A 21,443-nucleotide genomic window follows, 5' to 3' on the forward strand; every position below is an offset into this window, starting at 1 on the left:
CCGCCCCCATCTCGCTGCCATTGGCCGCACAGCCGCCCTATCCCGGCCCGCACACGGCTCCGCACCGCCACCCTCAGCCATAGGCGTGAGGCGGCAGCGCTGCAGGGGCCGCTGGGTAACGGCGCTCGGCGGCACCGCCCGTTGTGTGTGGCCCGGCCCGGCCCGGCCCGGCCCGGCCTTCCATGGGCAGGGCAGGAGCTGCTGACGGTGCTCGCCGCAACGGGCCTGCGCGGTGCTGCCCTGAAAGCTGAAGGCCTCGGCTGTGCTCTGTAAGTAGCGATTGCTCGTTAATTGAAACAATATTGCCTCAACTGTGGGGCCGCGAGGATTGAAATGCTGTGCCAGTAAGTAACAAAGAGGTTATTCCGGTGCTGTGCTCTGCTGGTACGAACTGACGTTAAATAAGTCGGTATGTTCTTCAGGCAGACAGTTCGGCTGGCTCTATGCGCTGCTTACAGGTCTGTGGTAACACTAGTATATGGCAGTCAAAGCGGTTTGGATAGTAAGTCCTATGTATGTAGCACACCGCTGAGTTGCTGGCTTTGGTTTCCTCCGGGTTCTTGTGGCTGTTCCTCTCCCGCAGAGGGCAGCCTCGGAACTACGTGTTGTCAGCGGTGCTGGAACTACCTGGACATCGGTGGTGGTACAACCACAAGGTAGCACCAAGTCCTCCTGCTCTCTGCTTCCGAGTCAGTCGCTGTTCCTAAGTACCAACCTGAGAACTTGTTTTAGCGTGAGGAGCTGAAATTCATCCGGGTTATGAATGGGAAATAGTTCCTTTGCTTTATCCTCTTTGTTAGATATGCCATTCCAAATCATTTTCATTTTCAATTGGAAAGGAGCCTTGGTGGATTTCCAGCCAGCCCTGTAATTCTAAACAATCGCTTTTCTCCTGGCTCTCCTTGGGGATTTTATTTACATTAAGAGTCTTGACCTTTAAATCAGCCAAATAAAACATGAAGTTGAACTCCTTTGTATGAATCACTACTTTATTTCATGTGCGTGAAAGGAAGTACATCATACTCTCTTGCTGTATTGTATTTGGAAGCTACCAGTCAACTCTGGGCAGCAGCTGCAGCATTAGAAAGCGTACATGTTCTTACAGAGGGAACGTAACTACTGCTGGACACTCTCCTCACTGCCAATTCCTCTCTCAGCATTCCAATGCTTCCAACACCAGTCCTGATGACGTGGGACATTCTAAACTGTACGTGCTACAAATCCTGTTGCAATGTTTTTATTAGCCCTTATAAATTACTGGCAGGCTGTTTTCTTAAATTCCATATTTACTCAGGACAGCTCTCAGTATGCTGAGCACCAGTTGGCCACAACAGAAGTTACATTTCTCTACCTTTGGCTGCGTGTTGGGGAAGGTGTTTAAAGTATTACTCGCTATCTAACCCAGCAGTGTGCCTACAGATAGTCCAGGCAGTCTGAGAACCTCAGGTGTATCACTGACATTTTATTATTTAGCATTTCTAAGGTGATACTGATTATTTTTCTTTCTTTCAGGAGGGGTGTGTGTGTGTGTCTCATTTCTTCCATTTTAATACTGTCATCAACAAGTAGGTATAGTTATATTTTTAAATCAGAGCCAGGACAAGGTAGGCACCAATACAACCAGATCAATGGAACATTTTCTGTCTTCTTACCTAGACTTAACAACTTTTGCATTTTATGAATGCCTAAAGATAGATTTAACATCAAAATGTCCTGCACATTCACCTTAGTTGATGTGAAACACAGGGAAGTGTTTATAGCACCCTTTTACCTTTTTGGAAATAGCAATGATGGTTCTTTCATGTGTTTTTTTTTTCACTTTAATCTGTATGTTCCACCTCACCCCCAAAATGAAGAGAACACAAGAAGCAATAGGCTCTCCAGTCAACTACAATGGTTATTCTGTGGCTTTAGTTCTGTGTCTCTATGTATTAACTCCATGGTTACCTGGAATTATATTCTTAGAGAATTTTCTTCCTTGCAAATACTTTTTTCCCTCTGAGCAACTCCCTCCCTCTGCTCACAGTGCCACGCTCACACACCTGGGTACTTAACAGCTGCAACCAGTGCAGAATTGTTATTCCTCTCCCAGCAATCAGAAGTGAACTGCAGGCTGCCATATGCTGGATGACAGCAAGACAACAGGCCAGTTTCTATGTATAGTTCAAAACAGCATAACCAAAATTGTATGAGTTGGCCATTTTTCTTTCTTTTTTTTTTTTTTTTTAACAGACTTCATTTACTACTGTAGTCATAAAGAACATTTTACCAGATGGTCCAGAGATGACAACCGGAACATTACAAGAGTGAAAATAATCTACTATGATCCAGGGAAGATACAAGTGCTCACTGGCACCAAATATAATTCATAGACCAAGGGAGTAGAGAGTAATTTCATGGGTTGTTTTTGAGTTCAAAAGCAGAAAATTAGATATTTAAGGTTTCTCTTCACACCAGAGTTCCACCAGGTTTTGCAGTGCTCTCCCCAGCAGCATCACAGCAGGCCTTTTTTGGGCTATCCCATAATAAATCAGGTTGCTCAGCAAATGCTTTTCCAGTGAGCAAGAACTTGCTTATAGGGCACACAGGTGAGAAAAATCATCAGGATTCACAGGGTTTAATCTGCATATTACTATGAACTTTGCAGGTCATACAATTGAACAGAAGTGGGTCCATGAATCATGAATTACCTTTAAGCTCAGCAATAAGGGTGAATATGTACACAGCAATGAAGTAAAGAAAAACACAGGAAAGACTCATTTAAAAAGCAACCATCCCTAAGTTATTATCTTTACACAAAGTCCTTTATTTTCTGCTATAACATTGATAAGCCTTAAAGCAGGAAGTATGTCTGCATCAAAACAATGATTTGTTCCTATTTCATCAGCTTGTCACCAAGTTTTGTTCTGAAGAGATTTAAAAGAAAACACTGCAGAACGGGTAAACTGTGGTGCTGAGGTCTAATAGGATTTATGAAGGAAGATGTTAATGTGAGGATCAAGTTAAGTCAGCCTGTAGCAGATTAAGAGTTCCTTGGCTTCAAGAATAGAAAATTTGTTAGAGAAAGAAAATTACAGCCAGTAATGGAACAACATAGTCTTTATACTTTTAATCAAAACCTTAAGATGATATATTCAAGTTATGTAAATAACTGACAAATTATTTATAAATTTAATATCTCTTACATTTGGAAAGCAAGAAAGGAAGCACAGGGAAACTGAACATGCTCTTTTACCTTTCCTAACAATGTGAATGAGATGCTGCAAAGGGAGGTGAAATCTCATTCTTCCACTGTTCTACACACTTGCATTTGCTTTGCAGAGTAGGCTTCTCCCTCACATCTTATTAATGAAGTCATCTTATAGCTACACCAGAAGAAAGAACTAGATCTGTACATAGGATGGTGCCAGGTAGAATCTCTATCACAACTGCAAGAGCAGAGGAATGTAGATAAATAACCAAGTAAACAGTCTTACAGGAGAACGGTGATAAGCATAATAACAATGATATGTTTTAACTAATTAGTGATTGTATCTTGCTGCAGAACAAATGTGAGAAAGATTAGATCCTAAAAACCTGGTTCTGCAGTTGAATGAAGGATTGTGAGCTCAAAGTTCATCTGTCCATTACATACAGAATAACAGCAAAGGCAGGAGAATCAATACATAGCACAGCACTCCTAGTGCAGCAGAACACAACTAAAAGGAAGCACGTTTGCTGCAGTTCATTTAACACATACCGTATGTGTGCCTCCCCAGCAGCAAGTCAAGTGACAGAAAATGCCGCTCTACCTTGAAGTGAACTTAGAGATATGATGTGCAAGTGAACATTTAAAAGAAAGCTTTGAGTGGAAAAGGGGATCACCAAGTGAAGGTGATAATTATTCTTTTGTGCCCTGTGAGCTGCACTGCAAATTGCACAACTGTGAACTGAATATCTTCAGGTTTACATACTAAACTAAAAAGGTAATATGAGAAAATTGAAGAGGGAAATTCTTTACTCAGAGAGCGGGGCAGGGGGGCCAGGCACAGCTGCCCAGAGAAGCTGTGTGTGCCCCATCCCTGGAAGTGCTCAAGACCAGGTTGGATGGGGCCCAGAGCAGCTTGAGTTGGTGGGAGACAGCCCTGCCCACAGCAGGGAGGTGGGTGAGCTTTGAGGTCTCTTCCAACCCAAACCATTCCATGATTCAATGATTTTATGACACAGTATTAGTATAAACACTGTGATAAAATGCCAGAATAAATTAAAGAGCAGAAGTGCCAGCTAATATAAAAAAAGTTTTAAACAAGATAAAAACCCTACCTCATCAAGAAAGTTTGATTATACAAAACTACTTATAACCATCAATTGAACAGAAATGAAATGCCACTAAGTGTACTTTGCACTACATATATACTAGTTGTAATATTCCAGTAGGCACAAGGACATATTTTAGACTAACACTAGGGAATTCTCCTGGCAATAGTTTGTTTTCAGTGCTGTCCCCCATTCAGCACCAGCCGCAGCAGTGCTTAGAAACTCCCATGACATGGAGGAAAATAAAGACTGCCCTTCACTACAGATGGTTGTTTTCCCCATCAAAATACTAGGAATTTGTTTTCCCCATCAAAATACTAGGAATTTACAGGCTTGCTACTATGCACTTCAAATTAAGAAATTAAATGGTTTACTATCATTAACATTAAATAAAAGACACCTTTCACCAACTTTAAGCTATTCAGTCCTGGCAAGCAGATCCATTCATCAAAAAAGGCTACTATTCTGTGTCTAATGACAAAGCAGAGATAAAGATCCCACTTCAGCATGCAGATAAAAGGAATAACTCATCATCTGTAAGTATAGAATGCTTCTGACTGAAGGCAGCCAAACCAAGTTTTTTCATGCTTAATCACTTTTGGAAGAATCACAAAGCTTGCCAAAGGAAAACATTACAGCAACTGTCTTCAGTTAGTTTTCTCAGTGGGTTGAAGTAGCGGCTCTACCTGTTTGCAGGCACAGTAAGTGAACAGATGCACACGGCTACTCTTCAGCTGTTAAAAGCCATGTATCTCTGGCCATTTCTTTTCAGAGTATGTTGTGACAGCATGCTGTCAGCTTAATGTCCCTGCTGATAGCACCAGTCCCACCTTTGATCTGAACAATTACTTCCCTACATCAGAGAAGTTTTATACAGCTATAAATATGAAGAGAACTGCACTTGGATAAAGCCACCTCAGCTAGGAAACAAACATTTCTGTATTGCATACACACATGCGAGCAAAGATTTTTATCACTTTTCACTCTGCTTCTCTAATGAAGTTTTCAGGGCCATGTAGGCATATCTGTCTATATAATTTTATAACAGTATTTAAGCGATTAATCAAACTGAAGGGGTATTACAGCTTGTAAAACAAGATACTACATTTCAGTTTAGCCAGAAGTCACTACCGTCTCCGTGGAGATACCTACAACTGCCTCCTGATATGAATTCAGAACATGAATGTTATGAAATCTGAATAAATTCCTGGAAAACCCCCTCAATTAAAATAAGAGATTTAGAGAAACCAGCATAATTCACCATACCTTAATGCTGCCTGCTATGAATCCCATTCAATTCCTACTAGCAGTTTACTGTGTTACTATCTGCAGTTACATCTTCAAGATACAGTGCTTACATTTCAGTACCAGGCTATAAGATATTTGACTATTTGGGGGAGGGGGAAGAAAAATAATCAACTGAAGTTATTCATTGCAGAACTGGAAACTGGCAAATTCAAGCTTCAAAGCAATAGAAATTTTTCCCTAAGATAACTAGAAGTCACTATTAAACTCCCAGCTCAATTTAAATATTAGTCTCATTTGGATATATAGCATTTCTACAATCTGTATTCCCCTGAAATATCCTCAGATACTGGATAGGATACTCATATTAGAATTAAGTCTATATGCAGTTCTATCTCTAACATCTATAATGCAACATTAGTATATGCATTGAGGTTGTAAGCATCTTTTGTTGTAACACCGTATATTTTGGTTTACTAGAGCATTGTTTAAAAACACACAAGCCACTCAGGTCAATCAGATTTCATTTAATACAGAATTTCAGCCAGAAATTTACAGTAGTTTGGTTAAAGATATACTGTAACCTGTGAGGTTTCTAGGGCTGAAGTAAAGCTAACAGTCGTGTAAAAATCGCGATTCATAGTTTGTTTCAATTCTAGCATATGCTTTGAAGACATCTACAAGCAGTTAAAATTAAGACTGTATAGATAAGGTATACTGCAATACTCAGTGATCAAACTTATTCTCAACATATATATCTGCCATGTGGTAACACAGTAGTTTTAAGTGAGACTGACTGTCACAACTTTCAGATAGCCTGTTTATTTACCTGTTTGTTAAAAAATAAAAGCTTCCATTCATCCCCAGGAGATTAATTAATTGTCATTTTCTCTGAACATTTTGCTCAGCTGTTCCACTAGTGCTACAAGCTCAGGGTTTCCCCCAAGTGATTCGATTTGTTTATAGGCTTCAGATTCAAGCTCTTTCAGTGTATTCCGAGTGTACTCGAATGAACCCACGTTTTCGAGGTAATGAACACAGTATTTCTTTATATCTATGTTTTCTGTCCTTTGACGTAAAATGTTTTGTACCTGCGTACTTTCAGGTTTTGACCAAATTGCGTGAATGGTTGGGAATGAGAACTTGCCCTCAGTCAAGTCTTCACAAAAACTCTTGTTTTCACTATATTCTTTGGAGTGCAAGTTGGCATAGTCATCTCTTATTTGGAAGAAGAGGCCAAGTGTGTTAAGAAGTGGTTTTAAGTCTTTCTTATAATTCGAGAAGAGCTGCATGAGGCCTACAGCTAATCCAAAGAGACCGCCTGTCTTCTGCAGTACCATAGCTCTGTATTCAGCTTCTGTAGGGCAGGTGTAAGTATCTCTCCAGTAAATGTCCAAGCCTTGACCTTTATGGAGTTCCAGTAGCTGACGAGTAAAAACTTTAACAGCATCTGGGTGATCAAGGGTTAAAACCTTCTCTAAGCCAAGGAAATACACATAATTAGCACAGTTGATTACAGAAGGAATTCCATAGATACTGTGTGCCACTGGAAAGCCCCGTCGTAGCTTTGAGTTATCTTCAATATCATCCACAAGCAGGCTCGCATTGTGTAACATCTCTGTCACTTCAATGATAACCTATTACAAGAAGAGAAAATGATCATTTCCTGTATTTTTTTCCAGCAATCTATCTAGCATTCAGTAATCACTAACCAAAAGGTTAGAACCTGAAACCCAGCAATCTAATTGTTTGCTTGCCCAAGATAATGACTGAGAGCAAACTATTTGAGCACTAATTACTCAGCTTTGAGATAGAAGTGAGGCCTACTTCAACTCGCAAAGATACTTTGTCTATTGACTTTAAAATCCAAGGGTAGAATACTTTTAAAAAGCAACACTGCAATACCTATTTTTCTGAATACTGATTTAGTCCATTATGTCATTCCCAATACTAACAGGAAAGCTCATTGTTAGATAAATCTATTCTAGCATTTCTCATTAGCCTATTTCACATCACTTAGCTTGTGAACTTGTACAGCTTCTAGATATTTAAGGTTGAAATGAAATAACTTAAAATGTGCTTCATGACTGCAGAATACCTTGTGAACTTCCATTAAAAGAAAAGACAGCATCAAAAATATGAAGTTGAAAGTGAGGAGGGAAGAAGTTCAGACATCAGAGAAAAACCTTATTTTCTAGAAGACAACAGGAAGTTGTCTGAGGAAGTGAGACAATTGCACTTCATAATGAAAGCACACCAGTACTGAATGGCATGCTTTCTTAAAAGCCAAACCTTACTCACCAGTGGCTGCTGCAATATAACTTTCAGCAGACAGATTTTGCTACTTGAACACTATCAAGTATCACATTCAGCCTATCCTAAAGAGGATTCCTCCCAAAACACTAATTGTCTACCTGACAAATGAAATTACTTAGGGACCAGGTGGGCGTCAAGAAAAAAAAAATCAGTTATTTTATTTCCTGATATTTTCTTGGATACAGAAAATCTTTTGCACCCTAAGTATACAGTTTGGCATAATTGTAGTCTAGCCCAAACACTTCTCCGACAGAAAAATGAAAGGGAAGAAGTATTCTTGATGAAGTGCTTCTCACTAGGTAACAATGACTCTAAACTGTGTAGAAGGCCCAGTACAAGAAGTGGTTTATAAAGGTTAAAAGTTCACTTGACTACCAGCTTTGATATTCTTGTATCAAAACCATAAGACTTTGTTCTCAGTCACTGTATTTGTATGGCTTACAAAGTAACTGTCTAGCTTCTTTTGCAAGTCACTGAAAACCTTATTGTTAATTGCTACAGCAAGTAACAGTACTACTTGCTCCTTCTACCACTCTGAAGGTTGAGCTAAGGTAGAAAGTGAGCAACTATTCTGCTTCAGACAAGTCAGAAATTCTAACTTCAGTGTTAAGCCATAACTTTAGTGCCAAACTTTGCCTATTTTCCTTAAGTTGTACTTTAAAGTACTCAGGAATGATGTACTGTATACAATCAGAAGCTGTAAGTACATTATGCTAAGAACAATCTGTTACTGATAATCTTGGAAGGAAGGTAAGAGCCTTGTAAAAATAATTAATGAGTACCTGTATTTTATCTTCTGGAACGTTAAGCCAGTGATTGAAAGCTTGGGACAGCTTGGTTCTTACTTGCTTACCTACAATTAAAAAAAAATAAAAGAAAAATCAAAGTCCAGTATTAAATGCAACAGTTTATCTTAATAGCTGTAACTAATTTGAGACCAGTAAGCTGCTAAAAGCATGACCACTTCAAAGGGCAAAATACATTAAAGTGAGATCATAGTTTGTTTCCTCATTGTATAAACTTCAGAATTGAAGTTGCTGATAGCTGCAAACATTTCAGAGTAAAACACAAACAGTGATATAAAAACGTGTATTCACATGTCACTGCAATTAGTTTTGGAGTTTACTTAGTCAGTTTTGTTAGATCCTGATTCTGTTGGTAACCTCTGTAAATAGGTTTACCGCCTCTGAAAGCGAGTCCTAGTTTGTTTGGCAGGTTAACTTTCTTTACATAACAAATAACTTTCAATTGCAATTCATTATTAGATATGGATATTTGCTGAATATCTTCAAGTATTTCCCCTCCTGTGTCAGGTCTTCTGCAGTACTCCTCAACTGCTATTGAATTTGTAAATAAAAAAAGGAATATTTGACATACTTTAAAGAAAAAACTACATTCTGAACATAACTTTCAAAGACCTTAGACATTTATTTATACCCTCTAAATTTACATTATGTCTAACAGGATGCTCCACTTTGGCAGAACAACAGACAGTTACCTATTTCAGAGGAAAGAAAGATAAGATTAAAAATCCAAATTTAGTGTTAAAACAAGCATTAAAATTCAATCTAGATACATTTTACCTGGAAGAGTTGATTTTAATTGAAATTATCCCATAAATTATTGATGCCAGCTTTCTTTAGTACATTGCAAGGGGTCACATACAAGTATTCATTTAGTGTGTCTATTGATGATCAATAGGAAATTGTTCAATAAACAGTCACCTCCTGTGCAGCTCTGAACTTCAACTCAGCTGAGTCTAATATCTTCCATTAACAGCAGAACAGGTTTATACAGAGTTCTGCACCCTTAGCTCATCTCAATGAGCCACTTAAAAGCTATTACAAATAAACCTCAGAGCAGTGCAACCTATCTACTGGGTTCCATATTACTCAAGATCTACTGAGAGACATAACTGAAGAATGATTCTGCAACATTAGTTCTCGTGTTAATGATGCCACCCTGCCATAGCACTGAAGAAGTTTCAACATTTGAGATCCTCCCTGTAGATTCTCTCTACTGCTGTGTGATCAGCACATACAGAATGTAAAAATAAACATGGATAGATTAAATGATAAACTATGGAAGTCACCAGCAGATAAGCAGGCGGTAAGATCTGTGGTTTGGGTTCTGTAGTGCAGGTGGTAATCATCCTCAGTTGCTCAAAGGGCTTCAATTTTTGCTCGGTCTCAAAGATTTCCATTACTTCCTCACACCACCATCTTTTGTTTTTCATCACAAGATACCAATGAAAAGGCATCTCTTTTCCAACAGCTTTATCTTCTGGTTCTGCCATATGGGAAGGGACATTCTTACCTGGATATACCTGGATTTGAACAGAGGCTTTGTTTGTTTGTTTTGGCTGTGGAAGCTCAGGTTTAAATCTTTTTTTTTTTTTCCTGCTGGACAGAGGGATTGTAAGGTATCTGTCATGCTGTTTCAGAGACACAAAGTTGTACTTTAAGGTGCAGGCTTGTATCAGCCTTATTCTCTATCAGCACAGTATGCATTTGGTTTTTGGATGTGTTTTTTTTTTTTCTAAACAACAAAACCATGCATTAAATCAGTGAATGTGTGATTTAAAAAGTTTGTCATTTTAACACGGGTAACCCAGGCTCCAATTCAAACTAGAATGGCACCCAAGATTTTCAAAGCCTTTCACATTAACTAAGCACCACCACTAGTTCAAGTTGGTCCTTTCTGACACCAGCTCCTGCAAATGCCAAAGATTTGAAATATTACCAACATTTATTTTTTTTTTATTTTTTTTTTTAGTGACTATGCAGGTAGATCAGATTTTGGCCTAATCTGTTCCCTGACCAGACTTGTTACACAGTCATCACCAACAAATACTGCACAAACCAGGGCAGAAATGTCCTGAAGAGGTTTTTTTTTATTTCATTTCCTTCTAATAATAATTGCACGAATTAACTGAAAAGGAAGTAATCATTCCAAATGTTTGTAACAGTTGTTTTCAATACATGCCAAGCTGCATGGCTTGCTAAGTATAAATGAATAATTCAGTAAATCCCTAAAGAAAATTAGTCACAGATAATATCACATTACAGATGTATACCTTATCTACAGCCATTTACATACTTCTAAATGACACTGATAAAAACAACACTTAAATAGGCTGCTAATTCTTTTTTTTTCCCTCCTTTTTTTGAATGTATTTACTAAAGTAAGCTTATAGAAATGCTACAAGTTCAGTAACAGGAGTTATTTCATCATGAAGTACATAACTACTAGCATATAATCTAAACACACTCTTAATATGCACAGTGGATTTCACCATTCAGTTCCTTAGTACAGACAGCATTTGAATTGTTAGACTTGTCTACCACGAACACCAAGGCTGTCTAGACAAAGACTGCTTATGGAAAAACCATTATCTGTACAGTAAAACATTCATCTTTACTTTTATAAATGCAGATTTGCTTGTATGAGCCCTATTACTGCTTCATAAATGATATTGTATCTCATTCTGAAGTCAACCCTACCACATCTATTTGACATTAAAGCAGATTTCATATGCATGTTTTATGCCTACAGTCACACTATGATGGCAGCAGATCAAATCCCTTTAATATTGGTCTTACAAGACTAGATGCATTGGTACTCTGTTCCTTTACTTCTCCCTCCACCCCTAAGACCCTAAACTATGCAAGACACAGCACACAGCTGTTAGGATAAAATTAAAAGGATTAGGACTTAACACTACCAGAATAAATCACTTTTTCTTCTCCACTGTTCTATGTCGCTACACTGTTGACTAGTCAAAGGAGAGTACTGTAAAACTGAAGACTATCAAGATCCAGCTTCCAAAATTAGAAGCTCTACCTACTGTACAGTCATAATTACAAACATTACTGAAACAAACTTAACGAAGTTATGCAGAACGCAGTCAGTTTGATCTGCTGAAGATCCCAACAGCACCCTAGTCAAGCAACAACTACACAAAACTTGTTTTCTCATTAGCAAAGTTGGGTGAGCAAGCAAGGTAAGAGGGAAAAACAGAACGTAACGTTCACTCTGACAAAAATTCTCCATAGGGATAAAATATACATTTCCTATCCTTGAAACAAAGATCCAATTAGTGGTGTCACTCTGAGGACCCTCCCAGCTCCTTAGGCAGAGGAGAGCTGGTTCTCTACAAGACTGACTACACACGCATATATATGATTTTCTCCTGACAGAGTACAGACCTCAGACTCAGACCTCCTGCTCTGAACAGCCAGCTTATCGGCATTTCTTTGCTCACACTGCATTAACATGACCTCAAACTATGCCCTTCAGGCAGAACCCCACTTAGATGGAGGGTATGTAAAAGGGATAGAACAGCATGAGAAAGAGCAGAGGGACCATCAACCTGGCCCTCATTAGAGCCTCACTAAGCTAATTCAACTCATTACTGCAGCAGAAAACTGCCTGCTTTTTGCTAGGTTAGCTTTCTGCCAGCTTTATGTTCCGTATCAGCTTATGAAGCAGGCCTGCCTGAGTCAGTACAGGGTGAGCAGCATACCCTGAGAGATAAGAGAAAGAGAACCCCTCTGGATGAAGCAAGCCATTATATCACCTCAGTTTTATTGTATGCTTTCATGTTTAGCTCTGTCATCTGATGGGTTAGGGCTCAATGGATTTACGCAGACCTTCCCACACAGCTATAGGAACACTGCTGCCATCATATGTGAACTGCAGACACACACTTTCAAACTTAGGCAGCCACTTGAGACAGGTTGAGGTTGCTGCAGGACTAAATTAACCCCACACCCTGTTCAAAATAGGGTTAACTAATCCAGCACTGAAATTCTGTTTTTCACCTTGTTCTGTTCCCTCAGGATCCCCAATTCCACCACCCCACAGTCACAGCAGACACAGTTGCTCCCACCCTTTACATGCCAACCAATTCTTTTGTGTTTAGAGGTGTGAAGTCCAGCAAAACACCTTCCCTCACCAGCTCCTTGATCCTGTGTTAAGGAGTGCTCCTCAATGCATTCTAAAAACCAACTGGATTGCCTATGCCCTGCTGTGTTGCTGCTTCTACTAGATACTAAGGTACTGTGCTATTCTACATCTAATATCCCAATTAAATCACAGCCCTACAATTGCAGAACTCTAACTCCTCCTGTTTACTCTCCACAGTCACTTTGCAGGGGTATTTAATCCTGCAGATTCCGCAGGATGTGTGAGAACTTCCCCCATCTTGTTGCCCTGTTATTGCTTCCTTATTTTAGTGCATACATCTAAGGTGGGTTCCCTTCAGCTGTATTCATTAGAGGATCACTTGTCTCGATTGACCTTTACTTTACAGTTCACCATTTCCTTACTTTATTTGGGGTTATTGTTATGTTTAAGTCTCTTCTCACCACATTGATCAGTCTGTTGGCAGACATATTTCTGGGCTAACTTGGTTATGTGGAACTCATTTCCTCCTAGGAGTTCTTAGCCCACAGAGGCAGTCCCCCTTGGTCATAAAACCCAAATCCCCACTGCTGCTATCAGCTGGGCAACTAACTGGTTATTGACAGGAATGCTGTTTATTCCTTTTCATAGTAAGGAAGGGCTCAAAGATCAAGAAAAAACACTTGGTCTCCTTGCCCTTGTCTTTTGCTACAAAAGCCACATAATTGTGTTTGAAAAGCTCCAGGTAATCCTTGGCTACATCCATTTGTCTGAAGTGAAAGAGGTATAGGGTTCAGTTGCCTGATAGTGAAACACACTGTGTGTAGTCTCTTCAGAACATCCCTCACCTGAGCTGCCAAGAAGCAGCACGACTCCTTAAGATAACAGCTCAGATGATGGCATCTGTCCCTTGCAGGCAGCAGCCTCCCTAGTACAACCCCTTGATGCTCACACCTGGTGCTGTGCTGTACAGAACTTCTGGCCATTTGTTTTCTTCCAGTAAAATGAACTTATCTGACAAACGCACAGATGCATGAGATACAGGAATCTCCCATGGTGTCAGAAGCAATGAGCTCCCAGCCTTGATAGAGTGAAGGTCTCCATTTTGCAACCTGACATGCACTCTCCCTGTATACACAGGACTCTTGAACCTTCAGGCTCTTGCAGATGATCCTGCCCATTTCCTTCTAGTTATTTCTAATGCTGCACAGCCCTGCTGAACCTCTTCCACTGGTCTTGTGCTCCGTGGAAGCAAGTTTTCCACCACTGCACATCTTTTATAGGGCAACGACACTACTCTCTCTTGGTCAAGTGGGATGCCCAAGCATCCCAGCAGTCCAAGAACTAGGAGCTGCCACTGCCCTCAGGAACTTATCCCTCAGGAGCTGAAGGCTCTGATATGCAAGATGCAGTGCTTCAGTGGTAGAGATCATGCCCGGTGGCACATCGCCACCATTCTTAAGCTCATGTATGCTATCCTCAGTTTCTGGTCCCCTTCTGCGTGAACTACTGAGTACCTACCTCTGTTAGCAGCCTCCTAGCTGTATTCTCTTTAAAAGAAATGACAAGAACGAGGAAAGAAAAAAAAGTACATGCTACTAAAATAATGATGTTTCAGTAATTTAAAGAGAAACATCACCTTAGTCTTGCTACTGCTGCTTCAGAACTCCACCAAGCTGATCAAGTTCAACAACTCAGCAGAAAAAGCTGAAAAAACAAAAGCCAGTCTTGATGGTTTAGCAAGCTAAACAAGCCTGGAGCAATACACATGAAAGGGAAAATGCAGAGTTGTAAAGAGTAAATTCTGATCCTATTCACAATTGCAAGCTGTTGATTCAGTCACTTTTACTGCAACTGAAAGCGCATATACTCCTTAGTGCTGCGTAAACAGCTCTTGCTGTTAACTCAGCTACTTGGAGATGAAAGATTCTTCATCATCTGTGTGAATATAAGACAAACCACATTATTGGCATTTCTGAAATTTACTGCTGCTTATTGTACTTTGCTTACCTATATAAGTGATAGAAAGCTAGACTGAGAAGAATGCTGGTACAAACTACTATGGCAATTTTACATACAAAATGATTTTAGAGTTAGTTTTCAGTACATTCTGAAACAGCAAGTTTAGTTAATTCATATTTATTCTGTCACTAGTGTACCAGCAGTTAAAATGACAACACAACTTAAAAAAAGATTCCTTAAGTCTACTAGTCCTTCTAGCTTAGGTTACAAAAGACAAAGAAACAGACAAGCTTAGAGCTTAAGTATCAGCCCCAAAAAGTTACCAGTGAAGTCCTGTTGGATTAACAGCAAACAGTCAACTTCCTCTTGTATCAGGAGATTAAGCCTTAACATTGTTATACAAGTTTGCATTCTCACACTACAAGCAACATTAGGAGACACTTAGTTTTTAAGCAATCTTAATGAATATACCCAATTCCTCTTTATGTAAGAGTTTGATATCTAACTTCATTCAAATTCTTATACGATACTGAACCACTTAGAGGTTTTGTTTTTTAACTAGACCTACAAGATAAGAAATTGCTTATCTTGGACTCACAGCCAAGCTTTCTCTACAAGTCCCTCAGATGTACCTACCCTTGTGCCACTTCACTGACAGGATAAAAGATGAGCTATCCTGTCGGGCAAGCCTTTTAACAGGTTAGGTGACTGATAGCTAATCGTTTGGTCAGTGAGCTGAGAACTGGCACGAGAAGCAAGAGAACACTGCCAGAACACCACCAGAAGAATGATGGAACAAAATTACCTCTTCCAGCAGAAACCTGTTAGATTTACTCAGGCATCTCATCTCCACCCTCATCAATCTCCGCCCTAATTATGAACTGCTAGCATATGCCTCATTTTCCCCTTCACCAAGCCTTGGTGTTCATGCTGATGCCAAGGCTCGCACAAGTAGCTGACTCCTACTGACCTGTGCTTGGCATAGCTGGCTTGGGGGCAAAGCTGGTATCCCTAAATACAGTAAACATCCAGCTGTATGATTAAGTACAAGTGCTCCACAGGCACACAACTTTTACCTGCCTAACTTAAAAGAAAGAATTCTTCTGTTTTGAATCATGCCAACATTTCTGCATGGAGAAAAGTGTATCTTATCTCTCACCTTCTCAAAGCATAAATTAAATTAACAAGAGATCAACATGCTTCAGCGGACAATCAGATTTATGATACTTGAGCAGAATAGCATACAAAGCACTTACACCAATGGTCCATACAAGATAAGCCATCAGGATACAGCGATTAAGGCTGAACACACAATGAAGTACAGGAATTTAGCCAGAGAAGTCAAGATGGGAAGGTTAAACTAAATGCATAATATAAAGTGAACGCTAATTGAAGAGCTATTAGTCAAGGACTTAGACCTACAAAAGTCAGGTGTTTTGGCTTCTGTTTCTTTTTTGGGGTGCACTTTTTTGTCCTTTATATATTTGCTTCATTGCTAGTCTCTATAATTTTTTATTTTTCAAAAAGCAGCTGAAGACACAGAGGTGCTGTGATACATCTTTGCTTGTATCAGGTAATCAAACAAATAACACCCTTAAAGATTGTGTTGGAGAAAAGTAAATTTCTGCAATAGCAGATCTTAGAAAGTCCCTTGGAATAACACAGGATAGTTCTCAAATACATTTTCAAGAAAAAGCCACCATCCAGTTTAAACGCCGTCAGGAAATGGCAAACAAATTTCCTGGCATTAAAAAATGAGCACTACTGCCAAATTCTCTCCTCCTCTAGGTTTTCAACGACAGCGCTTGGCAGCACTAAGTGCCAAGTCCATTGCAATTTCTAATGTAGACAAAATGAAACTGATATTTGTAGAGATGAATAATAAACTTCACTACACGCAGGTTACAGACCCACCATGCCAATACAAATATCAGTCTAAGTCTTGCTGCAGACATATGAAGCCACTCAGCACTGTACCTATGATTAGTTATGCTGTTGGTCAAGATACGTTTTCTATCTCCAGCCGCATACAATTCTGGTCAGTTATTTCCCTTACTAACTCTCAAATGGTACATACCTATTAGCTCCACCAGTATTCAGTACAAGTTGGATAGAAGTAAATGATGCAACAGGTCCCACAGCAAAGTTACTTCTATAGTCACTGATAGCCTGTGTGGTCTTCCTTATGCTTATGACAAATGATAGTCATGGCAAACAGTGTGACTATTTGTTCAGCATAGAGGTTTGTGAGTGGCACAGGCCTAGAGAAATTTTCTATCAAACTGCCTTCTGCTGAAATAGCTATTATTCAAGAGGGAAAACTTCATCTCGGTGAGTTGCTAATGACCTGATACAACACAAGGGCTGACAGGTAAAGTAATCCAGGACAGCCAGAATTGACAGTACTAGAAACTGGCTCTATACTCATCAGGGAGAAGAAATAACGCTGACTATCTAAAACATATACACACAGCCCATCAACTCCAGTAGGCTGGTAAGTGTTGGGCTGGTGATGTTTCACCCTTCAGGAATAGCATCAGGTCTTCAGTACTTGCCCATATTGGTTTCAGCAAGTAGCAAGTCAGCTACTCTGAATGAAGGGCAGAGCAACAGAAAGAAAACTATCTGCACTGCAGCAGACAAATGTGATTGCTATGGGTGAATCACACCAGAAGGATAGTTTCACAAGAGAAGAAAAAACAACAAATACAGAAGATGCTACCTTCAATTACTCTTGAGCCCAAGTGTCAAGAATGGATTGTATTTTCTAGGACAAAGATGTTATAAAAGTAACACTGATATTTTGAAGTAACAGTAAAAATAAACTTGCCTGGTAGTTGAAGTAAGTACTGGTATGGCTCTAGAATTCTTTTAGATGTTTCATCCATCCCATCCATGTCTCTTTCATAAAAGACAGTTCACTGTTAAAAAAAAAAAAAAGAAAAAAAGTGTTATTAACACTGTTTAGATTAAAAATAAAAAGCAGTGAAGTAGAGGAGGAAACATTCAGGAAAAAAAATCATGAGCTGACCTCCAATGCTACATGTAAGTGCTGCAGTTTTAAATACAACACTGCCTACAACATTCACTGTGAAAGAAAAGTCGGATGGCACTTAGACAAGAAGCAAACATATGTTTAAAGTACAGCTTTCTTCATTTATTCATGAGTAGTTTAAATCAACTCCTAGACTTTTATCTGTGTCAGAGGGCTTAAATGAAAGAGCAACATTTAAAACATTAGCATGCACAACAATAGAGCCGCACTGTAGATCCGTAGAGAAGGCACTCAGCACATACAAACCTTGCATGATTAATCTGATTAGACCTCCCTAAATGCTGCACCCATACAAAAGTGAACGTACCTAAGAAGAGAAAACATGCCTTACACCAATGCAGCCTAAGGAAGCTGAAAACAAGCTTGAGCCTTTTGACAGAATTCCTTACTCCTATGAAGACAGTGATGTATTGTTTTCTTACCACTGCTTAAGCACACAGTCATCTTTACGTACACTACATACACTGTATTTTTGCAATAAATCTTTTAGGGTTCATTCCCTCCATAGTTCAATGATTATGTATTGATAATTTTTCAGTTCACACACCCTTTGATCATCCATATTTGCATTTTTTTCAGACCGTTTTCTATCATAGATTTTTTTTCCTCCTTTCACCTCTAGCCTTCTTTGCTGCACTGCAGATACAGCAGCTCAAAACAATTCTTCTAATGTCATTTTAAGACAGGAACTGCAGCAGCAGCACAGAGCCTCATGCTACTTCAGCAGTGCTTCTCAGCTATTCTGCTCCCTCCTCCCCAGAGCTACTCAATAGTTTCATAAATTATCAATAAAACTAACTAATTTAAAGTGAGTTTGTAAGCATGGACTGATGCATTTTTAATGCAGGAACATTAATGGGAGTGGCTGACATGAGTGAAATATACTGTGTTCCACATTTGCTCCAAGTAATCCAGCAATAGTTTCCCATCAGCAACTCTAAGGACCGGCATTAAGATCATCGCTTCCCCTTAAGCTACCTGGACAAACTGGACCTTCCCCTGCCAGCACCAGCTCAGTCACTTCCTGCTTACTCCCACTCCCACCTTCTGGAGCCATAGATATTTGTAGCAGTCCAAACTTGGGAACTGACCTTCATCAGTAACTATTTTTGAAGCTTAGGTTTGGATAATTTCTGTTTTAGCTTTACTGCACATGCTAATCCAAATCATCAGCACTTTAGGGGCAAGAGAGGGTATTTTGGCAAACATGGCTGCCACTGAAATGTGGGCCTTTCCAGAAAGGTGCAGTCACGCATGCACGGTTTCTTAGCAGTAATGTCACAACAAGCTGTGCACCTTGCCATCACTTACCCCATGATATCCCAGCACAACTGGTGTCATGATCTGAACCAGGTTTGTATGACATCCTTAGCTCCCTGTTGGTCTCACATCATTAGTAGAGCTTCAGAGATTTGAGCTGCTTTTAAGCCAGGACTGCCACTGAGAGCATCAGCTGTGAAACCACACCCTTATTTACCAAGGACAATCTCAACAGACTGCAGTGAGGATGTGAAATAAAAAGACTATCACAGCTCACCATCTGATTTGTTTTTAAGGAGAACGAGGAACTCATACAGATAGATGTGCAGAGACACTATCAAGTTGGCCACTCTCCTGCGACCATCACACATCAACAAGCAACACGGTTCAAAACTGAAAGTGCTCAGCTACCCAGCAGCACTGGGAAGAGACGGTGGGGTGGGAGTGTTTTCTCTGTAACAGTTTCCCACTGCTACAGTACCTACAAGCATTGAGCGAGCGTGCACTGCAGCATTAGAAAACAACCACTGTAATCTGAAGATTACTCCCCATCCACTCTGGCAAGTTGCCCAAAAGTAAATACTAAAATTCTTCCTTTCCCCTGCAGCTTATTTGGAGGCTTCTTCACTGTCTGGAGGTAAATAACGCAGTATATTCAAACCCTCAAAGAGCTGGAAGCTGGCTGGTATTACACCACATCAAAACATCTTAGTATCTTTTGGTGCCAAACTCATAAGAATCCTCCAAAATGCTGCTGGGCACTTTTCCACAAATGCTTTTTTTTTTTTTTTTCTTTTTTTTCTTTTCAATAAAGCAGAAAAGAAACTCAGCCATAACCTATTGTGCATTTTTATTTGTTTTAAATAATGTTTTAAAAGCTCTAAAAATGATGGCAGCTTCCCTGGAATCACTGCAGTTAAAAATATCAGTAAACACCTCCCAACTTCCCTGACAGCAGGAAAAAGTCAGGCAATAAGTGAAAGGGAACTAAAGCGGTTTGTTAGTTGTATGGGAACTGTTGAGTCACGGCCTGAAGCACTGATTGATCACCTGAGGCAAGGACTGGGTCAACCATGGGAGCACAGGTGAAGGCTGTGCAGGCTCCACACCTCCTAGACCCCATGTAAGGGCTGATGACTACTGGGGAAGGGTCTCTTTCAGGAAGAGAAACCTGTGTTTCAGTTCACACACAGATGAGTTCTTCCTCAGCAGTTCCTTCTCTTTCCCCCCACGCTGCCCCCTCACACAGCCCAGCTGCTGGTATGGGCTCACAGCCCAACCTCAGAGCCCACAGCACCGCCCTGAGCTGCTGTAAGCTTTAACCCCAGGGATCCCTTTGCAATGGGCACTGAAGGGAGACAGCAGCACGGGCCTCTGGGACATGGCGCTTCCTCAGACTTGGAACTGTGACCCGTGCACAGCAACAAAGTAATGTTAGTGCAAAGCTACGTATCAAGGAACTTCTTCACCCGACTTCGTAGAACAGCGTTCTCCCTCCCATCCCGTCCTTCAGACACTCCCACAAACCTCAAGGGGAGGATGAAGCCCACTGAAGTCTGCCGGGCCAAACTGACACCTAACAACCAGGAGGCGGGCTGACGGGCAGCAGCACCTCAGCGGCTCAACCACGGCGCAGGGCCGAGTGCAGCGCGGCACTAACGGGGCACCGCGACACAGCAGGCGATGCGGAGCGAGGCCGGCACACACGGCAGCGGACGCGTATGGACCCGGGGAGGCTGTGAGGGCTCCTAACCCGAGCTCGGGCAGCACGCCCGCCGCCGCAGCCCGCGTTCTCATTGCAATTAGAGGAGCGCTCCCTATCACCCTCTGGGACAGGCAGTTCGCCTCCTGAGAAAAAACAAACGAGCAAAAACCAGCCTCCGCTGTGTCACACAGCGCCATGTTAGGCGGCTCACTCTGCAGCTCACGGGGACGCCGCGCCCCCCCCTCCCCCCGCCCCCGTTCCCGGGCATCCCGCCAGCCCCTCCCCGCCGCCCGCCTTCCGCCCGCTGGGGAGGACCGGCCCCGCCGCCGCCGCCCCCCCGGCCCTGGCGACTCCCGCTCGCCCAACAGACAAGCGATGTGAAAACGCCGTCTCCCAGCCCGGCCCGGTGCCGGCTCACCTCGCTTTCCAACGTTGGCTCGAGCCGCCCGCTCGGCTCCGTCCGTACCAGCAGCACCGCTGTGCGGGACGAGCGCCGCCCCCTTCCGCTGTGCCGGGCGCCACCTTCCTCTCTTGGGGGAAAATGCGCCACCGGGGCCGCACGGCGCAGGCGCGGGCCGAGCCTCCTCCCCGCATTAGCATTCGGCACAGGGCCCGCCCCGTGGCGGCGGCCGCGCGCGGTGCGACCTGGGACGCGTAGTCCGTTACCGGCGCCCAGTAGCTCCTTCGGCCGGAAGGAGC

At 41.3% G+C, this 21,443-nt stretch overlaps 1 protein-coding gene and 1 long non-coding RNA gene across 7 annotated transcripts; one reads left to right on the forward strand and one right to left on the reverse strand.

Annotated features, from left to right (window-relative positions):
* Positions 1–31: 31 nt before the first annotated feature.
* Positions 32–19,836, forward strand: LOC146761354 (uncharacterized). 2 transcript variants are annotated; one of them, XR_014944762.1, is made up of 2 exons: positions 32–269; positions 12,782–19,836. It is a non-coding gene; the product is annotated as an uncharacterized LOC146761354 (long non-coding RNA). The 2 variants fall into 2 exon arrangements; XR_014944761.1 differs by lacking the exon at positions 32–269 and adding an exon at positions 8,706–10,742.
* GGPS1 (geranylgeranyl diphosphate synthase 1) lies at positions 6,049–21,277 on the reverse strand. 5 transcript variants are annotated; one of them, XM_085543396.1, is made up of 7 exons: positions 21,163–21,277; positions 20,567–20,887; positions 19,091–19,232; positions 18,026–18,086; positions 17,555–17,645; positions 8,640–8,710; positions 6,049–7,178 (listed from the first exon to the last, which is right to left on the reverse strand). In XM_085543396.1, the coding sequence occupies exons 5-7, from the start codon at positions 17,619–17,621 to the stop codon at positions 6,417–6,419; spliced, it is 900 nt and encodes a 299-aa protein (XP_085399522.1). In that variant the 5' UTR covers positions 17,622–17,645; positions 18,026–18,086; positions 19,091–19,232; positions 20,567–20,887; positions 21,163–21,277; the 3' UTR covers positions 6,049–6,416. The 5 variants fall into 5 exon arrangements, with proteins under 5 accessions (XP_085399522.1, XP_085399524.1, XP_015713317.1 ...); XM_085543398.1 differs by lacking the exon at positions 19,091–19,232; XM_015857831.3 differs by lacking the exons at positions 19,091–19,232; positions 20,567–20,887.
* Between the last annotated feature and the right edge of the window lie 166 nt (positions 21,278–21,443).

Source organism: Coturnix japonica, chromosome 3 (assembly GCF_054131305.1).
Source record: "Coturnix japonica strain WE chromosome 3, WE-NBRP24, whole genome shotgun sequence".
NCBI classification, from domain to species: Eukaryota; Metazoa; Chordata; class Aves; order Galliformes; family Phasianidae; genus Coturnix; species Coturnix japonica.